General features: G+C 41.5%; 1 protein-coding gene and 1 long non-coding RNA gene across 4 annotated transcripts in view; one reads left to right on the top strand and one right to left on the bottom strand.

Annotated features, from left to right (window-relative positions):
- Positions 1-26,545, bottom strand: part of LOC121827868 (uncharacterized) — a 38,656-nt gene that overhangs the window by 5,536 nt on the left and 6,575 nt on the right. Inside the window, exon 2 of one of the 2 annotated variants that reach the window (XR_006070173.2) lies at positions 944-1,034. This is a non-coding gene — a long non-coding RNA (uncharacterized LOC121827868). Of the gene's footprint in view, positions 1-943; positions 1,035-15,981; positions 16,233-26,545 lie in introns of those variants that run through there. The other variant, XR_013049673.1, reaches the window with a different exon arrangement.
- Positions 16,926-26,545, top strand: part of Mdfic (MyoD family inhibitor domain containing) — an 83,149-nt gene continuing 73,529 nt past the window's right edge. Inside the window, exons 1-2 of one of the 2 annotated variants that reach the window (XM_006984273.3) lie at positions 16,926-17,065; positions 17,278-17,466. In XM_006984273.3, the coding sequence (XP_006984335.1) occupies positions 17,373-17,466 (94 nt within the window). In that variant the 5' untranslated portion in view covers positions 16,926-17,065; positions 17,278-17,372. The remainder of the gene's footprint in view (positions 17,066-17,277; positions 17,467-26,545) is intronic. The other variant, XM_042272812.2, reaches the window with a different exon arrangement.

Genomic DNA, 26,545 nt, shown 5'->3' with positions numbered 1-26,545 from the left:
CTTTATGCAGTCTAGAACTTGAACTCAGGAAATGGTGCCACTAACTCTTAATTTTTTATTGCATTTGTAAAGATCCTAGACACATCTTACATACATACACACACACACACACACACACACACACACACACATATATATATATATATATAATCATATACATATTTGTATATGTGTGTATAGGGTCTTTGAAAAAAAATTTTTTAATTATCATATAATTACATAATTTTCTTTACTCTTTTTCCTCCCTCCAACCTCTCCCATGTACTCTTTAAAGTTCTTAAATTTTTGGCCTCTTTTTCCTTAATTGCTGATAGTTAAATAACACACACACACACACACACACACACACACACACACACACACACACACACAAAATTACATTTATATTTATTCCTAAAGACAATCTACATTTTTATTTTGTATTCCTATGTGTAGGAGGGGGGTACACATGACACAGCCTGCATTTATTCAGAGGACAAATTTTGGGAGTCAGTTCTCTGTTTGCACCACATGGGTCCTGGGAATTGAACTTTGGTCTTGGGGCTTGGTGGCAGGTGCCTTTAACCAATTAAGCCATCTCTCTTTCACTGGCTCACCACACACTTTTTAGGCAGACACTTCAACTAAGTGAGATAGTTCCTCACTGAAGGCTTGTCTTGCAGTTGATTCCAAACCTTACCAACTTGACAACTGAGATTAATCATCACAATAGTTCACTGCATCAGTACCATTTAGTATGCAAATAATTGTTCCATATTTAAACATGAAGGCATAAAATACTTGAAAATATGTATGTGCTTTTGTACACATATAATTTCTTAATTATTTGGTTCATTTCCCAGTCGATATTATGTTGATTTGATTACTATAACTATAGAGAAATATTTTGCTAACTGATAAGGCAAGTCAACATCACTTAACACTATTGTTCTCTTTATCTTACATTTTTTGGAGGGAGAGATGAGGCAGGGGTAGACAATTGCAGCTATATTTCAGTATTTCCTCCTACGCATTAATTTAAAGATGACTTTGCCCTAAAATAGAGAAAATGCAAAAAAAAAAAATGAAGCTAAACTTGTAACTGTTATAATGTTTTATATATTAATTACTTTTAAGAGAAAATATATTATTACAGTACAACTTCTCATCTAAGGTCATAAACACATTGTCCAGATTGTCTTATAACTTTTAAACAAAACTTCTTCACAGGTCACCTATCTTCTGGAGTTTATTTTTTGCAAGTGAAAAACCTTGGCCACTGTAGAGGAATGCTCTTTGTGATAGCTAACCTTCGTTTTCAACACGATTGGACTTAGAACACCCAGAAGATAGACCTCTGGATATATCTCTAAGGGTGTTTCCAGTGATGTTTGAGTGAGAAGGGAAAACTCACCTTGAATTCTAGTGGCACAGTTCCCTAGGCAGGAATCTTTGAATAAAAAGAAAAAAAGGAAGACATCATCTGTGTATCCATCAGCACCTGACTCTGCTCCCTGGGGGAGGATTCCAAGTGAAGGAAAACTCCCACTCTCACTGTCATGGACTCTCACTGTCATGGACTCTATCCCTTCCTGAGCCACAAGCCAAAAACATTTTCTTCTCTAAGGTGCTGTGGTCAGGGGTTGTCACAGAAAGGAGAAAAGGGAATTGATACATTCACATTTTCATTTCTAGGGTCTTATTGCCAATACAGAAATAAGATACATATTTAAAAAAAAAAAGAAATCTTCTGCCCCTCCACATGACCGTGATGGAAGTTACTGTGTTATCAGTTCTGTAGTGCTTCTCATACCATTTAATTACAGCAAAAAAGGGTTTCTTACTTGTCACCACTGACAGAATATCTGAAGTTATTAACTTCCCATTTGTATTATATTTGCTAGATTTTATGGACAATGATAAACAATTATTAATACATTTGTTCAATTAGTTTAGTGTTGCTATTTCAAGAAATACTTGTTCTTGAATTTTGTTAAAAAGACTTATGCATCTCAATTTATTTCTCAGATAATGCCTATAAAATTTTGAAACATTTTCTCAGCACTGTTTTAGACAATAACAAGGCACTTCACTCTAATTGTTTCTTATGTCGTTTGTCAAGTTGATAACATTTCCCAATATGGATTCATGTTTGCTCTACTAGAGCAGGTGCTGAAGTGGGCAGCAGAGGCAGGACTCAGGGTACCCTAGAGACCAGAATGAAGGAGAACAAGGAGGGCTCTGCTAGCCTACTCGGGTCCCTGCTGAGTGTGGTGGCCGTGGGGTCTCTAGAAGAGAAGAGGTCTGGAGTCAGTAAGGAAGGAGATGGGTAGGGCAGACTGCCTGAGGGGAAGGCTTGAAGAGGAAGAATCAGAGGAATCCTGGATTTGTACCATGAGTGGTGGCCAAGCCCCAAGGGAATGGAGATGCATAAGAATATTTTCATCCTAATACCGTTGTAAACGTTTCATGATGCTATAGAGAAATATAGCAAATTGTATGTAAGCCTTCATAACAGAAGGTATATGACATAAACAAAGATTGCAAGTGGAACAAAATAACCTAATTTTGCTATGTGGTTTTTCTTTGAAATCACCTTACAATAACTAACTCAAAAAAAAAAAATAGCCACTCAAACATTTACTTAAATGATTAATTTTGCATTGTATTTTGGAAAATTGAATTCTAAAGAGAATACAACATAGAATTTATAAGGTTAATTTTAAAAAATTAGATGACTGAGTTATTTTCAGAAATAGAAATCTGTGCATGCTGTATATTAATAGTTTATAATACATACATGTAACTTGATTACAGGAACAATCCATTACTTATTGGCTGGATACTTCAGTGAACAAAATCACATTAAAAGTACTAAAAATAACTCCTGAATTTTAAAATTGTTTCTTTCAAACTGTTAAAGGGGTCTGGACAGAGAAGCTCAGTGGGTAAACCCCTGCTGTTCTCCCAGAGAACCTAAGTTTGTTTTCCTGCTCCCATGTCTAGTATCTTACAATCACCTGTAACTTCAGCTTCAAGGCATTCAATATTGATTTCTGGCCCCTGTGAGTGCCTGAACACATCTAGCCTTCATTCACACAGACATACACATGTGAATTAAATACAATAAAAATAAATCAAATATCGGCTACCCTATAACATGAATCTATCAGAAAACAAAATATTAGCTGAGTCCTAAGAAGTGGCTCCTGTGTCGCTTTGAAAGTATTCATATTTGTATGAATGATCGGTGTCTTTTTCACTGAGAGATCATATATGAAGTCCTCATTCACTGTCTAAGAGAAGATCTCCAGTCAAACCAAACTGAATCTTCAAAAGAGACTTTACAGTTGGGCATATTAATATACATCCGAAGCGCCAGCACTTGGAAGGCTGGGACAGGAGGATCACTAATAGGAGGCTAGTCTTGGCTATGTAAGGAGTTCAAGACCAGCTGGATTATACCAAAACAATGTCTCAGAAAACCAGAAAAAGAGAAGAGGCAGCACTTTCTTTCTTTCTTTCTTTCTTTCTTTTTTTTAAACTTTGCAATGGTTTATTTCAACCTTACCTTTTTCTTATCATCTTTGGCATCCATGGCCACATTTTATCTGGCTTCATTATTTTATTTTTCCATTGTTCAATAATTGAATCTTTAGATGCCCCAGACATATTCGTTTGCTTACAAATCATATCTTTCATTCATGAGCAGGGTTTCCAAATACCATTCTGTTGATGATAGAGCAACCCAGAAGTCCGTTTTATGCTCTTCAGAACCAACAAAGTGAAGGATAGAGAATGGAGAGAGACATGACACCAACCCTTGCTGTACTCTGGCAGAACTGTGGGGCCTGTGGAACGAGGCCGTGTTTGTGTGATACTGATGGTACACACACGTGGTGTTTACAAGAGTGGCCTAAGCCTCTTCCCTTCCACCTCATGTCCTTCTTTTCTCCCTTCTTCTCTTCAAGTCGGCGGTAAGATAGGCTTTCCCTGACATCAAATGGCTACTAGAATCTTTGGGCATATTTCAAATGGGTTGTGATTTTGGTAACACTGAATTAAAGATTTTATTGTTAGAGTGAGGAAAATGTGATACAGAAAGTCCACTAATAGTTCTGAGATAATTGAAGCATTTGAAATGTATCAGTGAGGCACACATATTGTAAGACACACCATGGAATGGGCTTGGAGTTTGGAGTTTCCTTGTAGCTGGGGTTATCTCTTGGTTCTGCCTGGCCGACGGTCAGGACAACTCTCTCTCACTTGCTAGTCCTGAAGCCAAGTAAACACACAGAGACACATATTATTTAAACTGTTTGGCCTAATGGCTCAGGCTTTTTGCTCTCTAGTTCTTATATCTTAAATTAACTCATTTCTATTAATCTATACCTTGCTACATGGCTTGTGGCTTACCGGTACTTTACATCCTGCTCCTCATGGCAGTGGCTGGTAGCATCCTCTGACCCAGCCTTCTTCCACCCAGCATTCTCCTCTCTACTTGTCCTGTCTACACTATCCTTCCTGCCTGACTACTGGCTAATCAGCGTTTTATTTATCAGTCAATCATAGCAACATAGTCACAGCATACAGGACATCCCACAGCATCTCCCAATGAGCTTTCTCCCACTGTCACCTGAGCCTGGCACTAGTTGATCACTTTGTCCTTCCTCTCCATGTCCCCATGTTAACTACCTCTTATCCAGGATGTTGATTTTCTCCAATTGATTCCCACACTTCACCTTCTATCCTGCCATAGGGCTTAGCTCCTATTTCCTTGGACAGATCCTACTACATTTCAATTGTCTATTCATTGGCCCTTTCCTATACTTTATTTTAAAGATTTTTTAGAGTGGTGACATTGTCTATGATTATATGTTTACACTACACACTCATATCATTATATCATTTTTCATCATGAATTATTATTTATACTTACATATGCTTATGTGTGTTTATTTTCTTATTGTTTATTTGTGTAAACACTAAATGTTACAAGGACAATACTCATTTTCTTAGTTTTTTATTTTATTTCAGTGTTTACCAAATCATCTGACATCTTATACTTGAAACATAAATTCTATATTCCAAGGAACTTACATGAATTCTTGCTTTAGAATAATGCTTTTGTACAATGGTTTAATAAAACAGTGATTGACCAGTAGCCAGGCAAGAAGTATAGGCAGGAAAAGCAGACTAGGAGAATTCTGGGAAGAGGAAGGCTGAGTCAGGAGACGCCAGCCCGCCGTCCAGGAAGCAGCATGTAATGGCACACAGGTAAAGCCACAGAACATGTGGTGACATATAGATTAACAGAAATGGGTTTAAGAATAAGAGCTAGTCAGTAGGTAGCTTGAGCTAAAGACTGAGCAGTTTTAATTAGCATAAGCCTCTGTGTGTTTACTTGGGGGATGCAAGAGGGAGAGATTTGTCCTGACTTCTGGCTGGCCAGTGGAACACAGAAAAACTTGTGACTACAAGTTCTGATGTTAAGCATACTCTCAATAAGTATCTGAAGAATAATTAAGTACTAATTTTATATAAAACCTAAGTTTTTGAACTTCTAGAATATGGATAACAATAAATTAATACCTACTATACAGTGATCTCAGAGGTAAAACTGAAATATGAGTAGAACAAAACATGTGTATTCTAAAGTACTTTGTGCATATCATTATAACTAATGTTCAGAGCTCCCAAGTAGGTACACGGCAGGCTGGGAAAAGGGTCGTGCTGGAGAAGTTTGAGTCCCTTCATAAATTTAATTTCTTTCTTTCTTTTTTAATGGTAAGAGAACAGCAAATTTTAAATAATTCAATTCAGTTCAAATAATTCAAATTCACTAGCTTCAAATAGCCTCAATTTCATATTTCTAAAGCAATTTGTATTCATTTCTTTGGCCGCTGTTACATGCTGTGGGATGGTCTGTATGTCAAATTACTCTGATTGGTCAATAAATAAAACACTGATTGGCCAGTGGTTAGGCAGGAAGTATAGGTGGGACTAACAGAGGAGAAAAGAAAGAACAGGAAGGCAGAAGGAGTCACTGCCAGCCACCACCATGGCAAGCAGCATGTGAAGACCCTGGCAAGCCATGAGCCATGTGGCAAGGTATAGATTTATGGGAATGGATTAATTTAAGCTATAAGATCAGTTAGCAAGAAGCCTGCCATGGCCATGCAGTTTGTATGCAATATAGGTCTCTGTGTTTGCTTGGTTGGGTCTGAGTGGCTGTGGGACTGGCGGGTGACAAAGATTTGTCCTGACTGTGGGCAAGACAGGAAAACTCTAGCTACAATAACAAATAATCCTCAAAAGTTGATTTAAAAAATGATGCGTTACTTATCAATTTTCAAGGCCAGAAGTCTAAACTGAAAGTACTGATAGGGCCACATGCCATCTAGGGGCTCTAGGGAAATCTGCCTCTGCTTCTTCTAGCTTCTGATGGTGACCAGATTCCTCGGCTTGTGTCCATTTAGTTTCACTCTGAATATCCATCTTCACCAATTTCTCCTCTGTGACTGTCTTGTCCATGCGTCTATTACAAAGATACTTGCCAATGAAAGTGTCTTTGCACATGTCTTAGTTAGGGTCACTATGGCTGTGCTGGACCTCCATGACCAGAAGCAACTGTGGAGGGAAGGACTTATTTGGCTTATACTTCACCTCACTGTTCATCATTGAAGAAAGTCAAGGCAAGAACTAAAATAGGGTGGTAATGTGGAGGCAGGAGCTGATGCAAAGGACATGGAGGATTGCTCCTTATGAAGTGCTCGGACTGCTTTCTTATAGCACCCAGGACTACCACCAAGGGCTGCACCACTCACAACTTCCTCACTAACTAAGAAACGTTCTACAGGCCAATGTTATGGAAGCATTTTCTGAATTTAGGTTTCCTCCTCTCATGTGACTCTTCCTTGTATCAAGTTGACATAAACCTAGCCAGCACAATGTAGATAATAGAGGATGTTCTCTATATCTTAACATTTTTGACTTAGCTACACTTGCAAGCACTCTTCCTAAGTAATGTAATATTCACAGCTTTTAGCTATTAGGAGGCTGACATATCTTTTAAGGGGTAGCCATTCAGCTGACTACAATGTTCTGTATGGCTTGAATAAGGGGAAATATGCCCTTTTTATAGATTGGATAGTTCAGTTAGGATGATGTCTTAGGGTTTCCATTGCTGTGAAAAGACACCATGGCCATGGCAACTCTTATAAAGGAAGATATTTAATTGGGGCTGGCTTACTGTTCAGAGTTTTAGTCCGTTATTATTATGGTGGGTGGCATGGCAGCATGCAGTGAGGTATGGTGCTTGGAGAAGGAGCTGAGAGTTCTAAATCTTGATCCACAGTCAGCAGAAGCAACTGTGTAACACACTGAGCATAGCTTGAGCATAGGAGACCTCAATATGCATCCAGGCAGTCACACACTTTCTCCAACAAGGCTGTACCTGCTCCAACAAAGCTACACTTTCTAATAGTGCCACTCCCTATGGAGGCCATTTTCTTCCAAACCATCACAGGTCTGCTATTTCTGTTATAAGAAAAAGAAAATTGTTGTGCTGATCTCCCTGACGATTATTGGGATGTGTGTAAGGTACCTCCTTCTATATTTATTCACATCTTCTTTCCTTTAGATAATTTTATTGTACTGTCTGAAGTTGAAGAAATGTTTTATTGTGGTTATTGTTATTAACAGTAGTATTAATATTAACATTGCAGTAAGTAACCTTACATGCCCCATTGGGAGCCCAAATACATTTTGGAGGGGCTGTGAGTACAGGGGTAGAATTGTGTGGGGAAAAGAGGACTGCAATTGCTCATACTTTCAATGAATACGTGAAGTCAAATTCATTCTCTGTAAAGCTTGGCACATAATTGCTCAGGGTTTAGGGTTGAAACTATAGAGTAAGGAGCCTTTGCATCAATTAGTTCTCTCTCTCTCTCTCTCTCTCTCTCTCTCTCTCTCTCTCTCTCTCTCTCTCTCTCAGTTTTATTTTCTATTAAACTTTAAGTTATTCTTTTCTCATGTATCGCATCCCAATTGCAGTTCCCCCCTCTCCTCTCCTCCTCCCCATTTCTGTTCAATCTTTCCTCCCCACCTCCCCTCCCAACCCACCATCCACTCCTCCATTTTCCTTCAGAAAAGATCAGGCCTCCCAGAGATTTCAATTAAACATGGCATATCAAGTTACAGTAAGACTAAGCACCTACCTTTGTATTAAGGTTGGATGAGGCAACCCAGTAGGAGGAATAGGTTCCCCAAAGCAGGAAAGAGTTAGAGATAGCCCCATTCCCATCATTAGGAGTCCCACAAGAACACCAAGCTAACAAACTATAACTTCTCTTTTGTTGTAATAAAATGTCAGAGCAAAACAATTTTAAAAGAAAAAAAGATTTGGCTCCTGGTCTCAGAGGCATCAATCCAGGGTTTTCTGACTCCTTAAGTTTGAGCCGTGAGGTAATGCCTCATAGGATAAGAAAGCATGGCAGAGCAACACTGCTCTTCTCATCACGGTCAGGATGAAAGGGATTTTCTTGGTTACTTTTACATTATCATAATAAATCACCATGATAGAGGCAATTTATGAAAGTAAGTGTTTAATTTAGCTTTGATTTCAGAGTGCTAGAGAGAAGTGTGGAAAGAAGGTGTTGCAATGTGGTCCAAGAATGCTGTCCTCTAAGAATTCTGAGTGCTTGTGAGAAAACTCCAAGAAAACACGACTAGAGTCTTGTGACCTCAATTTCTTCAAAAACACAGAATTATTCTTGGATTATGCTTTTGTGCCCCTCAGATGTCTCAGATAGGAGCGAATTTACTTCAGATTATTTATTACGTCTGGCCATTGTTGTTTGTTTACATGCCTCTATGGGAAACCATGTTGTTGCCACATGCAGCTTGCCTGACAAGTGAGTCCTGCCCTTGTGACTGTAGACTTGACTCAGGTGACCCCTCTTAACCCTCAGTGTCTAAATTGTTCAATGCTCTGAATAAAATTAGCTATTGCATGAGACTTTAGCCAGCCTCATTTATCTGTTCTGTTTTCCCAAGTCCCACTGCCTCTAGAGTAGTCAAGAGGAAGGAACGGCTGAGAGCTCACTTCCTGATCTGCAAACGTTAGTTAGTCAGAAAGCGAGCACTGGGAATCACACAAATCTTTGGAAACTTCAAACCCCACCCCCAATGACACACCTCCTCCACCAAGGCCATACTTTCTAATCCTTTCCAAACTACTGAAACTATGGGGCCATTCTCATTCAAATCACCACAGAGATTAAAGCCAAGGGCATGTCTCCAAAGATCTACTTCCTCCAACGATGCTTCATTTCCTACTTTTTACTTCTTCCTAAGAATGCTAACAAATCACACATCTATCAACCAAGTTATCCACTGATCATTTAGGTCCCTCTTGATCTACTCACTTTCCCAAAGTCCTACTTCTGAACATTGTTCATGGGCCCAAACTTCCAACATATGAGCCTTTGGAGGAGATTTCATGCCTATAAATAGGCTCCAAGTATCTGGGCCATAAGCAAACCAGTCTCAGAAGAAGGTGAACCATATAGTTTAGCTACAATCCTATGAATTTTATTTACTGTCTACTTCTTAATTTAGAATTTTGGGAAATATTAGCAGTAGTTTAAACATCAAGTTTGAAATGTTTTCTCTTTCCCCGAGAATCTAAGTAAGTTCCGGGGTCTCCATCTCCTATGTCATTTACAATATGCTGTCATGAACATCATGCTAAGGTTATTATAGTAGACTCAGCAGGCTAGCTGCCTAGCTGTCATTTTCAGGGATTCTCAGCTTACCCACGTACCCACCAGTCTCACCCTCGGATCTCTGGCTCACTTTCTATGTATGAATCAAAGATCTGTTTACTGTTCCCTGCATCTATGAAGCCTGTTACCACTTGATCTTCAGTCATGCTGTCCTTCTGTGACAAGTACCGCCACAGGCTTCCTATCTCTCCATGTAGAACACAAATGGGAATGTGAAGCAAGGAAAGACCATGGAGGCCAGTGCCCCAGGCCAAGAAGTCAGCCAGCCAAAAGAGACTTCATCTGAGAGCTTTGAGGTGAAGAACAAGTCCAGCTAACTCAAGTACAGAAGATTTTATACATAGTCTCTTTCTGCATATTCTCAACAACAACAACACCTCTGGAACCCCTCACTAAATCGATGAGTCCTTGCTTCACTATCATTTGGAAATGATGGATTCATTTGCATGTATTCTATGAGAACTGGAGGGAGCTTGCCTGGAGAGACACCGGACCTCTAGTACTAGCTCTGATGTCTAAATGCCTCTGCTAAGTCACTTAACTTCTCCGGGGTTTCCACATGTCTGTGCTTTTGCAGCTGACTTCTCTGGAATTCCCTGACCTCTTCGATAGGCTCATTTTACTCATCAGAAGCACCAGGTTTGGTGTCTTTTCCCCTCAGAAACATCGCCTGAGTCCTCCACACCCACGTGTGAGCATTTACATGCCACTTTCTGTGTCTTCCTGCAGTACCTTAGTGACATGAATGTACTCTCCTGCTCTGGTGTCGTTCTGTGCCCCTCCTCGGCCTAGAGGTTGCTAGAAACATATTTTTTAAAATGTATTTCCTTTACACATTTGCATCTGCCATGTGCTTTGCTTGTTGAACTGAAAGGAGAAAGTGTACTTCTTTTATTTCTCCACATGGGAAGAGAAGAAATTGTCAGCATTGGTGGTTTCAATCTTTTAAAATCTGGGAAAGCTGGTTTAAAAAAAAAAACAGAAGTCACCTTGCCGTGTGTGTGTGTGTGTGTGTGTGTGTGTGTGTGTGTGTGTGTGTGTGTGAGAGAGAGAGAGAGAGAGAGAGAGAGAGAGAGAGAGAGAGACCATACAGAGACCAGGGGTCGTCTCTTGCTCTTCACTCTAATTTTTGAGAGTCTCTCAGTGAACCTAGGGCTTACATTTCTGCTAGATCTGTTGGCCAGCTGTTCCCCATGATTAGTGTGTCTCTGCCTGCTTTCTGCAGTCTTGCAGTTACAGAAATGCCTGGGCTGCCTTCTCATGGGGTCTGAACACAGGTCCTCAGGCTTGTGCACCAAACACTTTATCCTGGGCTTTCTTTCTAGTCCTGTGAGCTAAAAACCTAGAAGACCAACACATCACAGAGAGTAAGAATGCAGGACTTCATTTGTAGACTGGAATGCCATACACCTGTTCATTGAACTTTTCTTCTGACATCAGAGCAACATAGTGAAAACAATGTGGCCCCAAATCAAGGTGGTTAATTTCCCTTGCAGCTACAAAATCATCACTGAATGGATTTCACAGCTGTCAGTAAAAATCCTTTTTTTTAATTTAAACTTTTTTTAAAATTTTTTTAATGGAATATTTCCTTAAACATAAAAACACTGACCTGCTTCCCTGAAAAACAGAACAGAGCACTCCCACCAGCGACTCCCTTCTTAATGACTCTGGCCCTCATTAGGAACACTGCCTCCACTGTGCTGAATCCACAAAGGCATTGTTATGACATGTTTATTTCCCCGTCTTTCCTGTCAGTCAGCTGCCATTTCTCCTGCTGTCATTTACTGACCTAATAGCTCCCTTAGCTTCTCCTCCCTCCTCCTCAAAGCCCCCTGGACCCAGTTTCCCTCCTCCAAGATACCAGGAGTGAGGACGGCAGAAAACAGTGTGTTCGGTTGGTCTGTCCTCACCAAAGAACAAGTACAGCTTGAGAATGTATATGGCTCGGGCTGGTATTTCGTGAAGGAAGTGAAAAGTATTAGTATCATTTCTAGTTCCTTGGGATTGGAGGTGTCTCAAGTCATGGCTCTACATAAACCTGATTACGTATGTTCTCTAGGAAAGCCACATGGTTTAATCTGGAAATAATCCACTGAATGCTCCTGAAAACATATTAATAATAATAATAATGGTTATTACTATAAAAAAGATCAGTCTCCACACACATGTCATGTAGAGGTAAGATACAACTTTCAGGAGTCAATTCTCTCCCTCCACTTTGAGTCCTAGACTCAGGTCATTAGGGCTACCTGGTAGATGTTTTGACCCGCTGAGCCATCTTACTGGCCCAAATCCACTTGCTTTTAAAAAGCAACTGATGAAATATTTGAGTATGAACCTTCAGTGTATCTTAATTTATAAATTATATACAAGTGCTTATAGTATGTCTTGTATCCTATAATACTAAATATATAATTATGTGAAAACAAGCATACATGCTCATTTTAATATTTTCTGCTTGAATTGCACTCCATTGGCATACATACACAAGTAAAATACCCTATATATAGAACTCTGGTTCAGATAGATATATGAGGGAGTTAACTTTGATGTTAGGTGGGCAGACAAAACTCTGCACAGGCAAAAGATGATTTTCAAACATCAAATTCATTTTCAAAGACTAACATAAAACCTAGGTGCTTGAGAAATGCCTCATGAATACGTAATGAATAAATGATGAGGATTAAGTAGTCCACAGGATGCTTCATAATGTCATTGTCCTAACCCAAGAATGCCTTTTCACATGTGTACTTATATCATCATAATTTTTGCATCGCTCATGAAGAATGGTTACAGGGCACACTAGGATGTCTATGGCAGGGGGCTTTGATCTCGGATTAAGGTGTTCTTTTTTTACTGGAAGGCTGGCCTCCCCAGAATGTTTCTACTCATTTAGATTACTGTGTGGTACAACATGGAAGACTCAGGCCTGAGGATCAACCAGAGATATTTAGAATAGCCAGTGGGGTCCTGGCATCAGAGGTGCCAGCTACTTGTCATTTTCTAAGCCAGGAAATATGAAGGGGGTGGTGAATCAGACAAGCCAGCAGGGACACATTTGAATTGAGAGCATAGCTATGTAGGCCCTATGGCATGAGTCTGCATACTAACCGTGGGCACTCTTGTAACCACCCAGCTAGTAAAGCACCAGCAGTGTGCTAGTATTCCAGATGCACATCCAGCAGCCTGGTGCAAGGTTCCCCCTGAATGCCTTGTAGGGCCAATGTCATTCACATGGCCTGTTTCTCTGGATGGTTTTATTACTGTAGGTGTTGTGTTGCTTACAACCCCTTAGACACAGAATCCTTTATTCCTCTGGTCTTCATCTTCACCTCCAATTCTTTGGCTTCATTCTTATCATCAGTATTATTTCTGATCTCATAATTGAGCATCCCAGTGCTTCCAAATTATTTTATACAGCACACCTTGGTGTTTTTTTTTTTTTAAAAACAAAAACAAAAACAAAAACAATTTAAGGCCAGTGAGATGGCTCAGGAGCTAAAAGGTGTTGCCACTGAGCCTGACACCTGAATTTCATTCTATGACCCCACAGGGTGGAAGGAAGTCTGTGACCTCCACCCTGCTTTTCTGGCATGTGAATGCACACCCCCTACACCCCACATACACATATGTATTAAAATAATGATTTCTATAGTGCAAGCCCATGGCGTGGTCTGAATGTCTGTGTTCTCCCCAGTTTCTTCCGATGAATGCTAATCATCTAGGCACTAGAAAGGGAGGCTCTGGATGTGCTTATGTACTGCTATGAGAAAACAAACTACTAGTGTCATGACCTAATTACTTCTGCTAATACTGTCACACTAGGAATTAGGATGTCAACATATGAATTGCAAGGGAGACAAACACCCTGTGACATGGAATGAGAGACTGAGACATGGGCACTGGCTTGCTCACCAGGAGCCAAGCTAATGCAGCAAAAAGAGAGGAGAGGGAAACCTGGGGAGTGGTCAGGAACACACACTTAATTCCCGACGCAGCAGACACTGGGTTCATGGCATGATGCCCAGAGAGAGGCCTGGAGTTCACAAACCTGAGCTTGGACCCCAGCAAGGCTAGTGTAAGAATTCATTGGTATAACATGTGTAAAGTACATGACATAATTGCATTGAGTGTGTAGGTGTATGGAAAACAGCGTTCAGAGGCCACATCTGCTATTTTTACCCCTGGTTTTGAGCCAGGGTCGCTCCCTGGCCTGGATCTCCTGTAATTAGGCCCTGCAGTCTGATCTCTCCTTTCCATAGCACTGGGATTATAAGTGCATGCCATCACGCCTGGCGTTTTAACTAGAATTCTGGTGATTGAACTCACCAACTGAGCCTCAGAATATCACCCATTATTTTGATGTGGCCCTGGTGATAGTCAATACCTCACGCTCCATTTTTTCAGGAAAATGAATGCTTTTGCTGCACCGCAAAGGTGCATTAATATTGAAACTGTTTGTTTTTAATTAATGCATAGTAGTTGTGCATTTATCATTCCTTTATTTTGTAAAATCCTCTGTATGCGTTATTTTAAGTATACAAGTAATTGTTGTCAACCCTATTTAGTGTGATATATAGTTTCTAAAGTTATTACCCCTGCGTAGACATACTCCTGTACCCACTAGCTAGCCTTTCTCCATTTCCTTCCTCACCCACCCTCTGCTACTGATTATTCTACTCTCTTCTATGATAGTAATAGTTAACCATTTTAACCATTTGCCATATCCCCAACTGGGATAGGGATATGATACACCTTACTGAGTCTTCATGAAGAAACTCAAAATACTTTCTCTTATTTTCTCCCTTTATGAGGCAACCAGAGCACAGAGTATATGACTGACACACTCAGAGTCACACAAGACCAAGATGCAGCCTTTGACCAACTTGGTGACACTAAAACAGTTGTCCATTTGTTCCTAATATTTTGTTTTTGTTTTTGTTTTTGTTTTTGTTTTTCGAGACAGGGTTTCTCTGTGTAGCTTTGCGCCTTTCCTGGAACTCACTTGGTAGCCCAGGCTGGCCTCAAACTCACAGAGATCCGTCTGCCTCTGCCTCCCGAGTGCTGGGATTAAAGGCGTGCACCACCACCGCCTGGCTGTTCCTAATATTTTTATTTGAACCTTATTTCTTCTCCACAAGAGTTAAGCTGCTTATATTTAGTTCAAGGAGTGGTGAAGGGGGATCAAGATTTCAAGTGCTCATCTTACTAGCAAAGTTAGGTATTGTATGCCGTGTGTAAAAATGAAATACGGTGTGCAATTCAATGAACAAATATGTGTTGCAGAGATGGTTCTGTGGGAGAAGGGCTTGTGTGCAGGTGGGAAGGGCTGAGGATGGAGACTGAGACGTGTAGCCTGCAATTCTGGCATTCCTGCAGGAAGAAGGGCGTTAAAGACATCAAAATAGCTGCGAGTTTAAGAGTCAGCTAGCCTGGTGTATGCAGCCAGTTTCATAGAAGGTGGAAGAAAAGATCAGAAACCCTAGGCCATCCTCTGACTTCCACAGGGGCACCATGGCACACATGACTGCTCAACCAAAGGAAAAAAAGAAAAAGAAATCATAACTTTGTATAAGCAAGCTGTAACTTCTCCAAAACTGAACAAGGAGATAAACAGTAAGGGGATAAAGAAGATCTTTCTAGAACTTTTTCACTAACTCTAGTAATTAAAGATTATACTGTGGAGAGATCAAGTTCCCCGTATTTTCTTTAATGCTGGTGTTCGCTTGCTCACAACTGACCTGCTCCCAACAAATAGATTCCATGTAGTCTAGACCCTTGATACACTCTCAAGAGAGTTAAGGCACCTTTTACAGTACCATCTATGAATCTCCAAACTGAATTAAAAGAGGGGGGCATTCCTGTTAGCTATAGGTCATTGAGTAAAATGCCATTTATCTTTCTGGGAGCATAATCCAAACCTCTGAAGGCTGATTTCTCAGGGTAATTGAATGCAACTTTGAACACACTGGTTCTTTGCAGGCGAGAAACAGATCTCTTCAGTCCATTGAAAAGTCGTTAAGTTGTCATTTTTTGAAGACAACATTCCCGGTGTCTTAGTAATGCCAGGGCTGGAGAGAAGGTGAAGTGCCTTCAGTTTTGGTAACACTGAGGACTCCTCTTGTCCTAGCCAGGCCATCCACAGGTGGGCTCTTTTGAGAGTTGCTCAACTGAATTCTGCATTTCACTCAAGGGAAAAACAAACATTAGCCAGGTTTATTAAAGTGCTTTAATTACCCTTCTTGTTGGCCCTTTAGAGTCTGCTACAATCAGAACATTTCATTTAAACACCCACAGCTGATGAGCTTCTTACTGGTGACCACAGTAACTTTTCACAGAGGACGTAGGTTCAAGGAAGCATTCGTCCAGGAGTAGGACAGGCAGTTCTCAAGTTAACCTTGCACACCTGAGTGCTGTCAGTGGCTGTGTCTAACTGAAACTGGTTTTACCAGATCAGGAATCCTGTTTGACTGAAGCAAAGAAGCCAAAAATAACGTGAAGATGAAGAGATTAAACAAGACCCTGGGAACAAGGTATTAAATACATATGTGCTCATATTATCAGGAACGTCAGAGCATGTTGTGTGCAAGCACACCACACACACACACACACATAACACACACACACACACACACACACACACACACACACACACACACACACACACCCTCCCCTTGGTTTTAAAGGTTGTTTCCCTGGGGCATTCCTTTAGATTTAATAGTTCTTTGATGGGCCAGATTGAAAATGGGGGAACTTTCCTCGAATTGCCTGGGGACTTCAGAACTGCCAAGGCCAGCTCCCTCCCTGTTTTCCCAAACCACTTTGGGCCTGAAGTGGAGAGCCTGCCTCAGGCCTGTCCAGCTTTGGCCTCCTGACCCAGACAGCTCCCTCCACAAGGGAGAGCAGGGCCAAACCCAGGTCGAGCCGCCCCCAGCCACGGGGCTGTCTGCCAAGAGTTCGAGGCCACCCCAATCCGGATATGATGAAAGGGAGCCACAGAGAGAGAAGTGTTTGAAGATTGTAGGAGTGGCAGCTTGAGGGTGAACGAGAGGCACAAGTGGATCCTGAAGTCCTCCCAGAGCGGGGCTGGCCCGAGTGAGCTGGCTGGAGGGAGGGGGCGGAGTGCGCAGTCGGCGGCTGCCACTGTCGCGGCCACTGGGACGTCTGGCTTGAGCCCCGGGCGGCGGGAAGTCGTCAGGCGGCCCGGACGCGATGGGGCCGCTGCCCTAGCCTCGCTGACTGCTGGCGGCGGGAGGAAGGGGCTCGGATCGGCCAGGACCGGGGGCGATGCTGAAGTAAGTGGAGGCTGCGCGTCGGGGGAGGGGGTTCGGGTCCCCTCCCGCCCCGCGCGTCCCGCTCGCACCTTCCCCTTCGCTGCTTTCAAATCCTAACTTCCCCGGGGTGGAGTTGGAGGAGGGACGCGGAGGGGGAGGGCATGGCCCGGCGCGGCAGCGTGCTGCTCTCTAAAAACAGTTCGTCCTGGTGTCCCTTTTGCTTTTCCCGCCAGAAGGAGTCAGTTTCCTGCACCCAACACCTAAGCAGCCGGGGTCCGTGCGCCCCGCGGGCGGCTGCAGACGGCGGCGCGGCGCGGGCTCGGAGCCCATGTCCGGGGCGGGCGAAGCTCTCGCTCCCGGGCCCGCGGGGCAGCAGTGCGCGGCCGAGGCGGGCGGCGGCCGGCTGGGCTCCCCGGCCCTGGGTGAGTGAGCTCTCGCAAACTGCGAGCTTCTGGGCTGTGGTTGCACACCTAGGGACGGGGTGGTGGCGGTAGTGGTGGCGCTCTGAAGATGGGGTCCAGCCTCGTAGTTGTGAACTTTTGCACACTTCATGTTACTTAAACGAGTTTGCCCAAGGATCCCTGCCCCAGATCAACAACCGGGTAGGAGGGCGGGGTCCCTGGTCCCTCCACTCCCCCTTCCTTGGGAGAAACAAGATGACTAGATGACTTCAACCTTCTGTCTCTGTGTTTCTTAGGCTGCTTCTTGGGGTGGAGGTAGGGAGGTGGGAGTAGGGGTGAGGTCTCGAACCCTTGTCTAGTTCTTTTAAGTTCTTATGTCATTTTCTCATGCAGGGTTGTCTCTGCTCTCTGAACAAGCATGAGCTCTTCTCATCTTTCTGGTTCTTGTGGGGGTATACTCTGCCACCAGATTAACCAGGTTTCTGGGACCACTTACTTTTGGAATGGCTCCTGCATATGTTTTCAATAACTTTTGTTTTGAAATAAACATGTTTTAAAAGAATAGTGTTCCAGGGATGAATTAGCTCTTCTGTGTTCTTGCAAAGGGAAAACAGTATTTTTGCTCCTGGGGAACTTCCACAACATTTTAAAACTCTGTGCCTTCTTTGAAGGTTATATACTTCAGTTGCTCACTGGTGGCAGAACCAGACTTTCATTTCTCTTACCTCTTCCTGTAAGGACAATTGGAATGAGGAGAGCTCTGACTGGCATGCACCAGTTAACTTCCCAGGTCTCCAAAACTGTATCCTCTGGATTTTTACCATATCTAAAATCTGCCCCTCCCTCCAGGACTCCAATATATATTGTCTTAAGTTTTCTGTTGTTTTGTTTTTCAGAAAATTAAGAGTGGAAAAGAAGTTGGTGTTCTAGCCATAGTAGATAAAAGCAGAAAACCTCCATGCTTAAATTGAAATGTTCTGGCATCTGGGGCTGTTAAATTGAGTTATGTTTATCATTTTGTTTTAGAAGAATGACTCATTTCTTTTCCTAAACAGAGAGAATTCAAATGATTAGCTGCAGAAAAGCAAGGAACTAAAAATGATCAACATATGTTTTCTCAGAAGCAGCCCATTTTACACACATTGTATTGTCAACACAGTCACTTCGCTGTCATTAGGCATGCCCTCAGTAGTCACAGGGACTCACTGATAGGCTGTTTATACTCCCACTTGAGCCATTAATCACTATTGTTCAACAATGCTCATACCAAAAATCAACATGAAACACCCAAAGAAAGCAATTTCATTTGGAAATAGTTAATACGCACAGTTTTCAGTGTTAGTGCTACGGATATCTTAAATCCGCTAGAAGAACTTGCCGTGATCACCTAGTACACCTGTGCAGTACAAAGCTGCTCAGCATCACGTGATCTGAGTACAAGAAGCAAGGCATCTAAACGGGCCTGAGGTTAAATGCTGACTATATACAACATGCACATTCTCTCTATGGAAAACCAGTGTCCTGCTGTATCTGAAAATGAACCTTCTCCCCATTTTCCTACCTTCTTCCCCATCACTGGGTTCTTCGTTATCCTTTCTAAAGAACAAAACATGGTGTCTAAGCATGGTAGGATGTTCAGTTATTTGAGACTTTGTCTTCAAATTCCGTACATTGAATTTAGTGAGAAAAATATAATACTTTAGGGACATACACAGAAGATAATTTTGTAAAAAAAAACATGTCTTCTGCAGAGTTAAGCATACATGTTATATGCACTGTGGTCATATATGGAACATCAGTGTGTTGCAAAATGAACTATCCATTAAATTAACCCAAGGAATAACTCTTAAAAGTTGGAAGTAATTTTAGGGATTTTTATCTGGTTTAAACCCCCAATCATATTTGGAATCAGTTTTATGTCCTTTAAGATGGTGTTTGGAAATTTAACAGAGTAACCCACTGTACTTTTCAGCATAGAGCTAGAAAGGTTGTCTTTACTGAGAGGACAGACCCTAACTTGTACTTTTCTGCTGTGCTTCTGAGAGCTTTTCTATTGCTTTGAAAGCATTGTAGATACCAGAACTCTTCCTGGTATGTGCTAACAGGTGGTACAGAGTAAGGGACTTGCATGCTGTAAGTGGGAACCAGGACAGGTGGCAGACAATGTGGCAGTAGGATTCAGGGACTAGGAGAGTTTGTGGGCTCGGGGATAACCCTGCTTAGTTCCAACTAAGGACTGCTATGTGGTTCCTATCTTCTGATGTCTCTAGGGCTACTGGAAATCTAGAGGCTCGTGTGTATTGTTTCATTATTTTATAGGAACTAATTGAGTGGTTTCGTTTATTTGGTTGTGATAAAGTAACAACTGTACCTGGAGACTGGATATGACCTCTGATTTTGAAAACAGAAAGTTAACGTGTTTTAAAATGATTTTCCTGTTTATGACTAGCTTCTGAAATCTTGAGTTGTGTTCCCATGCAAAATTCCTGTAAAATGCCTTAGTAGGTGAAAGGAAATTTGGCCAGACTTGTTCTTGTTTTAAGAGAAAATGGGTTTGTATGTATGATTCCTCTCACTGCCATTTCGTTTTCTTTTTGATTAAGCATCTGAATGCTTTCTGTTATCATGCAGTATTGTAACTGAAAGAACCTTTTAATTCAAAGCGCTTCATTCATAAGTTTGTGATTTATACCTAACAGAATCTTTAGGAATAATTTATTCCAGTCTGTTTATTTATAGGGGAGGGAAAGGTCTTCCAAGGCATCTAAGGGGCTTGCTCCATACAGCGATTGTCCCACATACAGAGATGAACAAGAAATCAGGTGGAGCACAGATTGTAAAGTGTATGCCATTGTGATAAATGTGGTTGAAGTTGAGAATCAATACAACCCTTTCACATGGGGCAGATGCGCAGAAGTTAATAGGCTCTGGATATTGTGAATCACTTGAGTCTGCTTCCACCCCAACCCCCACCCGACTGCACTTGCCAAGACTAGACCATTGGACTCAATGCTGGTATATACTTTAATGTGATAATGTGTGATTTAATGTACTCTCCTCTCTAGGGAGAGTCCTCTGAGACTATTAGGCGGACTTTTCATAGCAGGATGCAAAATGCCAGTGAAGTTAATTAAAAATAATCTAAAATAGGAGCGAGGGAGAGGCTCTTCAAGTTGAAACTGCGTAAGGAGAGCTCTGACTTAGAAGCTTAGCTGAGTTGTCAGGAGTTTATAAAGCTAATCAGATTTCCTTTGGAGGAAGCCTGTTTATTTCAATTTATATAATGGAAGCTTGTACATATCTGAATTTCTCTACTTCTTTCGTGTTGCTTTAACTCTTTTACAAATGGCATTTCTCAAAATGTGTTATCTTTGGGCAGCTTCTGTCACTGCTCTCAACCAGGGAGATGATTTTGCCCCCAGGGAGACATTTGACTGTCTCTGGAGACATGTTAGGTGGTCCTAATGTGGCAGTGGATGTTACCAACATCTGGTGCACAGAGAGAGGCCAGGGGTAGGATCCTGCTCAGCATCCTACAGGGCACTGGAAATCACATTCCCACGACAATGAATGGCCTGGCTCAAGTTCAGTAATGGCTTAGACAGAAAATCTTCTGTCCTTATTCCTTGGGCGCCGGCAGGAATTTTGTCTTGACTCTGGTACATAATCAGAATCTGTGGGCAGAAAACCAATGGACCTGCACCTACACCTACACACGTTCTAGGTGCTACTTGATTCTGTCTAAGGCTAAGGCTTATTAATTTAGAGCCTTCACCTACAAAAAGACACATTATATTGACTTTTAAGAAGTCTTTTCTTAAGCTGGGTGGTGGTGGCGGTGGCGGCGGCGGCGGCGGCGGCGGCTTTAATCCCAGCACTCGGGAAGCAGAGGCAGGCGGATCTCTGTGAGTTCAAGGCCAGCCTGGGCTACAGAGTGAGTTCCAGGAAAGGCTCCAAAGCTACAAAGAGAAACCCTGTCTCCAAAAAAAAAAAAAAAAAAAAAAAAAAAGTCTTTTCTTTTATAATCAGGGATGAAGGGGTTGGGGGGTAGGTAGAACAGAGACTCTTCCAAAAACTATAAAAACAAGTCCAAAATTTAAATTTTGTTACTCTATGCAAACTCTCTACTGATGTTCTCCCAAATTTTGGTTCACTTTCAAGGTACTTCTGAGCTTCAAAATTATATATTCTAAAATAAAGGAAGTCTTAAGTATTATAAAAAGAGATAGAAGAGGAAAATTGAAAGCATTCCACAGTGAACAGGATCCTAACACTCCCTTTGCCACCTAGGTAGAAATCCTTATCCTGCATCCCTTCATAGCTTCTTGGAGAAACTACTCCATAACAAGACACAGAAGACAGCCCTCAGCTTTCACATGAGTTCTGTTCATTTGTATGCTGAACCCTTGGAACTTGGATTATGTTTTTCCCTATAAATAGTGGTAAATTATAATTAGCTCCCTAATAAATCTCCAAAAATTATTGGCAATAAATTTTATTAAGACTTTCATGCTTTTTTATGATAAATCCCAGACAACATAGTATGACAACATTGGCAACCACAGACAAATAATGAAGAATAAAAGTAAACCCATTATCTTTTACATCACTTCTCATGTATATGCTTGAAGAAGGACAGAGAAAAGGACGGATATGGATGGGGACTTGTCTGGATTTGAAGGGGGATGTGGGGACATTTTTAAGCACCATGAAACCAGAAGTCCTAATTCTTTCGTATGTATGAAGGGCGTGATGTTCATTTTTTTTTTTTTTTTTTTTTTTTTTTTTTTTTTTTTGGTTTTTCGAGACAGGGTTTCTCTGTGTTGCTTTGCGCCTTTCCTGGAGCTCACTTGGTAGCCCAGGCTGGCCTCGAACTCACAGAGATCCGCCTGCCTCTGCCTCCCGAGTGCTGGGATTAAAGGCGTGCGCCACCAACGCCCGGCGTGATGTTCATTTTTTAACTTTAGCTCTAGGAGGGCAAAGCTTGTCAGCGTTTCATTGTCTTCCCCTTTGCTAAATGAGCCAAAGAATGCAGAGTGGAAAAAATTCCAAGAACAAAGGGACAGAGGAAAGAGAAGGAAGGAAAGAAGAAGGAAGGAGTGAGTTTACAGGGATAGACCTATGTGTTGACTAAAGTATTTGGAGAGTTTGAAGTGCCTGAATTGAACAATAGGACAAAAACATATTTTATGGTTTAGGCTGGTATGAACTGGGCAAATGGCAAGCATGCTAAAAGAAAAATAGGTACCATTATAGAGGCACAAAGAACTTCAGTGACAGAAATTGGAAGACACAAAGCATCTCTAGTTGGGGATTTGGCAAAATCTTCAAGAAAATTTAATGTAACTTGGGCTTGGAAGCATGATAGTAGGACTCAGGGCTGAGAAGGTAGGACGCACGCCTCACTCGGGAGGGTTGATCACAGAACGCTGGAGGCTCCAGACAGATAATTACATGGGCTTTGTGAAGGAGCAGAAAATGACAGTGCAAACAACAATACAGACTGGTTACAGTCTCTGTCAGGAGACTTGATTGTTCTGTTGAGGAACATGTACATTTTTCTTGTTAGTATTAGTGAGCCATTGAAGGTTCCTTAGGAGAAGAAAGCAGAAGACATAATTTGCATTTTTAGGAGAATAAGCCTGAACAGTTCAAAGGGTGATTTTGGAGATAGGGGCAGGAGTAGAGGTGGCAACTGTCTAGAAAGTCACTGTGATGGCCTGGAAAAGAGTAGAAGACCTAGGACAGCACCGGTGAGGGAGACACTGAAGAAACAGATTTAAGCACAGCAGTGTAAGCAGGAAGGTAGACACTTGCCTACCTTCCAGAGCTCCTTGGGTCTACTTACCTTTGATTACTTTGCTTTCAAGTGCATTTTTCACACATGTTAGTGAAGTAAATGGGTATTATTGTTGTATTTATGTTATATGTAGTATAGAAGCTGTTGAAAAGGTAGGAATTTAAGGCAGTCTATAGATTTGCTCTGTCACTAGCATGGCAGCATGTAGGAGCCCTGAAGTCTTTGTTTTGATTATGTTGGGTCCAGGGAGCTTAGCATTACTCATAGTCACCAATAAGTAGCTGGAAACCGGCTTTGTAACTAGGTGGAGGTGACTGTCAGAGTCATAGATGAGGAATTCCCTATCAGGGTGGTAGTGGATGGCATGACACCTTACTGGGAAGAAAGCTCAGGACAGAGGGATCAACTTGGGTTGGTTTGGGTATGTGTTGTGGTGAGCACTTGGAGCTGAAAGAGTCAAATTCTGGAAAGGCTTTAGAGAGTTGGAAATGTTTTCCTTTGAAATGGTGTGGGAAAAAAGGATTAAGCTATAATCTGGAGAAAATTTGATATAAAGAGACTATGGAAGGCCTAGGTCTTCTCATTAAAGTAGACGATACCATTTGTAAAGAGCAAGGGCGAGGAGGATGAGTCAAGACATTTGAGATTTGTGGGAAATTTTGAAAGAGGAAAGTATTCAAGAGGGAATCAGCCTGATGCAAAGCCCAGGCTGCCCTGTTAGGCCGAGGGCTTAGCTAAGAATGATTGGCATGAGTTCTCCTGGACTTGGATCAGCATGGTTGGTTGCCCTTCTCAGAAAGAAACATGTGGGGCCTTGGGAACAGAAGCAGAGAGAATGGATTTGGGAATTGGCATAGGGTCAGACGTTGTCAGGATTTCATAAGCAAAGGGAGAAAAAGGGACAAAGGACAAATATCTCGAAAATAAATGTGCAGGGACTGTGTTTGTGCTCATTGATCTCCATTCCAGGCTGGTAGAGGAGAAGCACAAAGAGAGGGAGGAAAGACAGCCACAGAGAGCTCCAGAGCTAGCAAAAATTGCCACAGGCAGGTGGAGATGCCAGCCGAGTGACGGCTGCTTTGTTTGGTCAGTCTGCATTCAAGGATTTGATATATATGATCCAGTGACCTTTACAGAGATGTGAGGGAAGCTGTGGAATTTTGGGGCGTGTTAGGACTTTTCCTGTTTCTTTCAACCTTATTTCCTGGATCTGATTGAGATGATTTCATGGAAAGAAAGCCAAATAACAGTGCACTTTACCAGCATTATATTTTTATAGTAATAAAAAGCTGGGTTAAAAAAAATAAGGAAACATACTGACCTAGTCTAAAGTTGTGCCATTTGAAAATGGAAAATTGTTTAGAACAATAACAAACAACAGGGGGGAAAATTCCATCTAACTGCATGAGATAATGTCAGTGTTCTCTTGTATGAAGGCAGAAGCTAAATCAAGTGAGTTCTGTTTCAGTCCCCAAATATTTTTGTGTTCAGCTTTTGTTAAAAGACCACTGTTTGTGGACTGCCTGGTTCTAGACTTTGGGACATTTTTTAAAGTTGGTGATTCATTGGGGGCAGACTGAAGAGGCTGTAGCCCTGCTATTCCAGTCAGATACTGGATATGTGAAGCAGAATTTTAGATCTGTCTCGCTCCTTTTTCCTTCCCTCTCCCTTCCCACTCTGTCCCTCTTGCCAGTAACAGGTAACAGTAGCTCCTTAGGAAGGGGGTTAAAGGGCCAGCTCTTCTTTTCACCTTAGCATGTACATCCTGAAGGGGAAAAGCTCTTCAACATTAAGCTTCTGAAGTAATTATGAGTTCTAGTTTATAGATTCTATTTCTAACTACTCAAAGTCCAGTAGGCAGGAACTACTACGAAAAGAGTTATTTTAACCCTATTTTAATTTTGCTTGTGGTTTCTACTTGCAATCTACTTCTGTTTTTCAGATTCATGCCCACATGATCTGAAGAAAGATGATTCATGTACATGTGCCTTTCTGCTCAGTCTTTTTGTAGTCTCAGGAATGAAGCTGGAAATGAGTTTTGTGCTAGCAGTTACATTTTATTATTGACATTTGAAAGGGAAAACCCTGTCCCCAAGTGTCTTATGTGTCTGCTATGTACATGGTCCCACAATGACTAAGAATGCTTACGTGCTAGCCGGGCGGTGGTGGCGCACACCTTTAATCCCAGCACTCGGGAGGCAGAGGCAGGCGGATCTCTGTGAGTTCGAGGCCAGCCTGGACTACCAAGTGAGTCCCAGGAAAGGCGCAAAGCTACACAGAGAAACCCTGTCTTGAAAAACCAAAAAAAAAAAAAAAAAAAAAAAAAAAAAGAATGCTTACGCGCATAGCTCTACCCATAAGGCTTATGAACACTGGTGAAGGAGTGTGATAAGTCTGCTGGAAGGAACTGCAGTCCTCATTTACATAACATTTAAATATTACAACAAGAACACATGACAGATTAGTTGTCACATGAGTGGTCTAATTTTGGAAGTTATCTTTTTTCAACTGGGAGAAACTCTCAGGATACCAAGAAGGGTTTGTTTGGTTTTACTACAGTAGTGTTGCTAGTGACCTCAGTTGGAGAATGTGTAACAGAGACCTTGGGATTTATTTATTTACTGATTTATTTTGTTTTGAATTGTGAAGAGCTGACACTCAAAATAAGACAACTTTTGGTGGAGCAGGTGTCAGGCACTCCGAGGCAGGTGATGAAGTGCCCAGGAGCCAGCTTGCCTCTACTTTCTCTACCCAAAACGTAGCTTTCCTATTTCTTCTCATGATGGAGCAATGTCTGACCTTTAGAGCATTTATGAACATAAACCTGCATCTTGTTTTATTATCCAAGTTATAAGCTCTGAAAGGTTTCACATCATTTCTCAATAAGAAGTAAGATAAGTTATAAAGCATGAGAAAGCAGCATAGGATTTGATAACATTGAAGTAGGCAAGATGTTAACATAACTCTGGGCCTGGTAAATATGAAGTGTAGAAAGCAATTCTTATTGTTGTGGTTGCTGTTTGTTTGTTTGTTTAGCAAACAAATACTTAACATAATTTTCATATAAGACATATAAAAACAAATAGCATAATTTGATAACAGAAAATACAGTTTCTGTGCAATTCTTGATTAAGGAATAGTGTGTCAAGTTTTTCTGAGAGGAAAGTACTTCTGTTTGGGAATGAAAGAGATAGATGCCCTGGCAGTGCATGTAGATTTGTGAGAAGTTGGGGAATTATAACTAGCAGGAATGGCAACTGATAAATGCTTAAGGCATGAGAAAAACTGGAAAATAAAACG

Source organism: Peromyscus maniculatus, chromosome 3, assembly GCF_049852395.1.
Source record: "Peromyscus maniculatus bairdii isolate BWxNUB_F1_BW_parent chromosome 3, HU_Pman_BW_mat_3.1, whole genome shotgun sequence".
NCBI classification, from domain to species: Eukaryota; Metazoa; Chordata; class Mammalia; order Rodentia; family Cricetidae; genus Peromyscus; species Peromyscus maniculatus.
The sequence above is the reverse complement of the archived record's forward strand: the minus strand, read 5'-3'. Positions and strand labels throughout refer to the sequence as shown.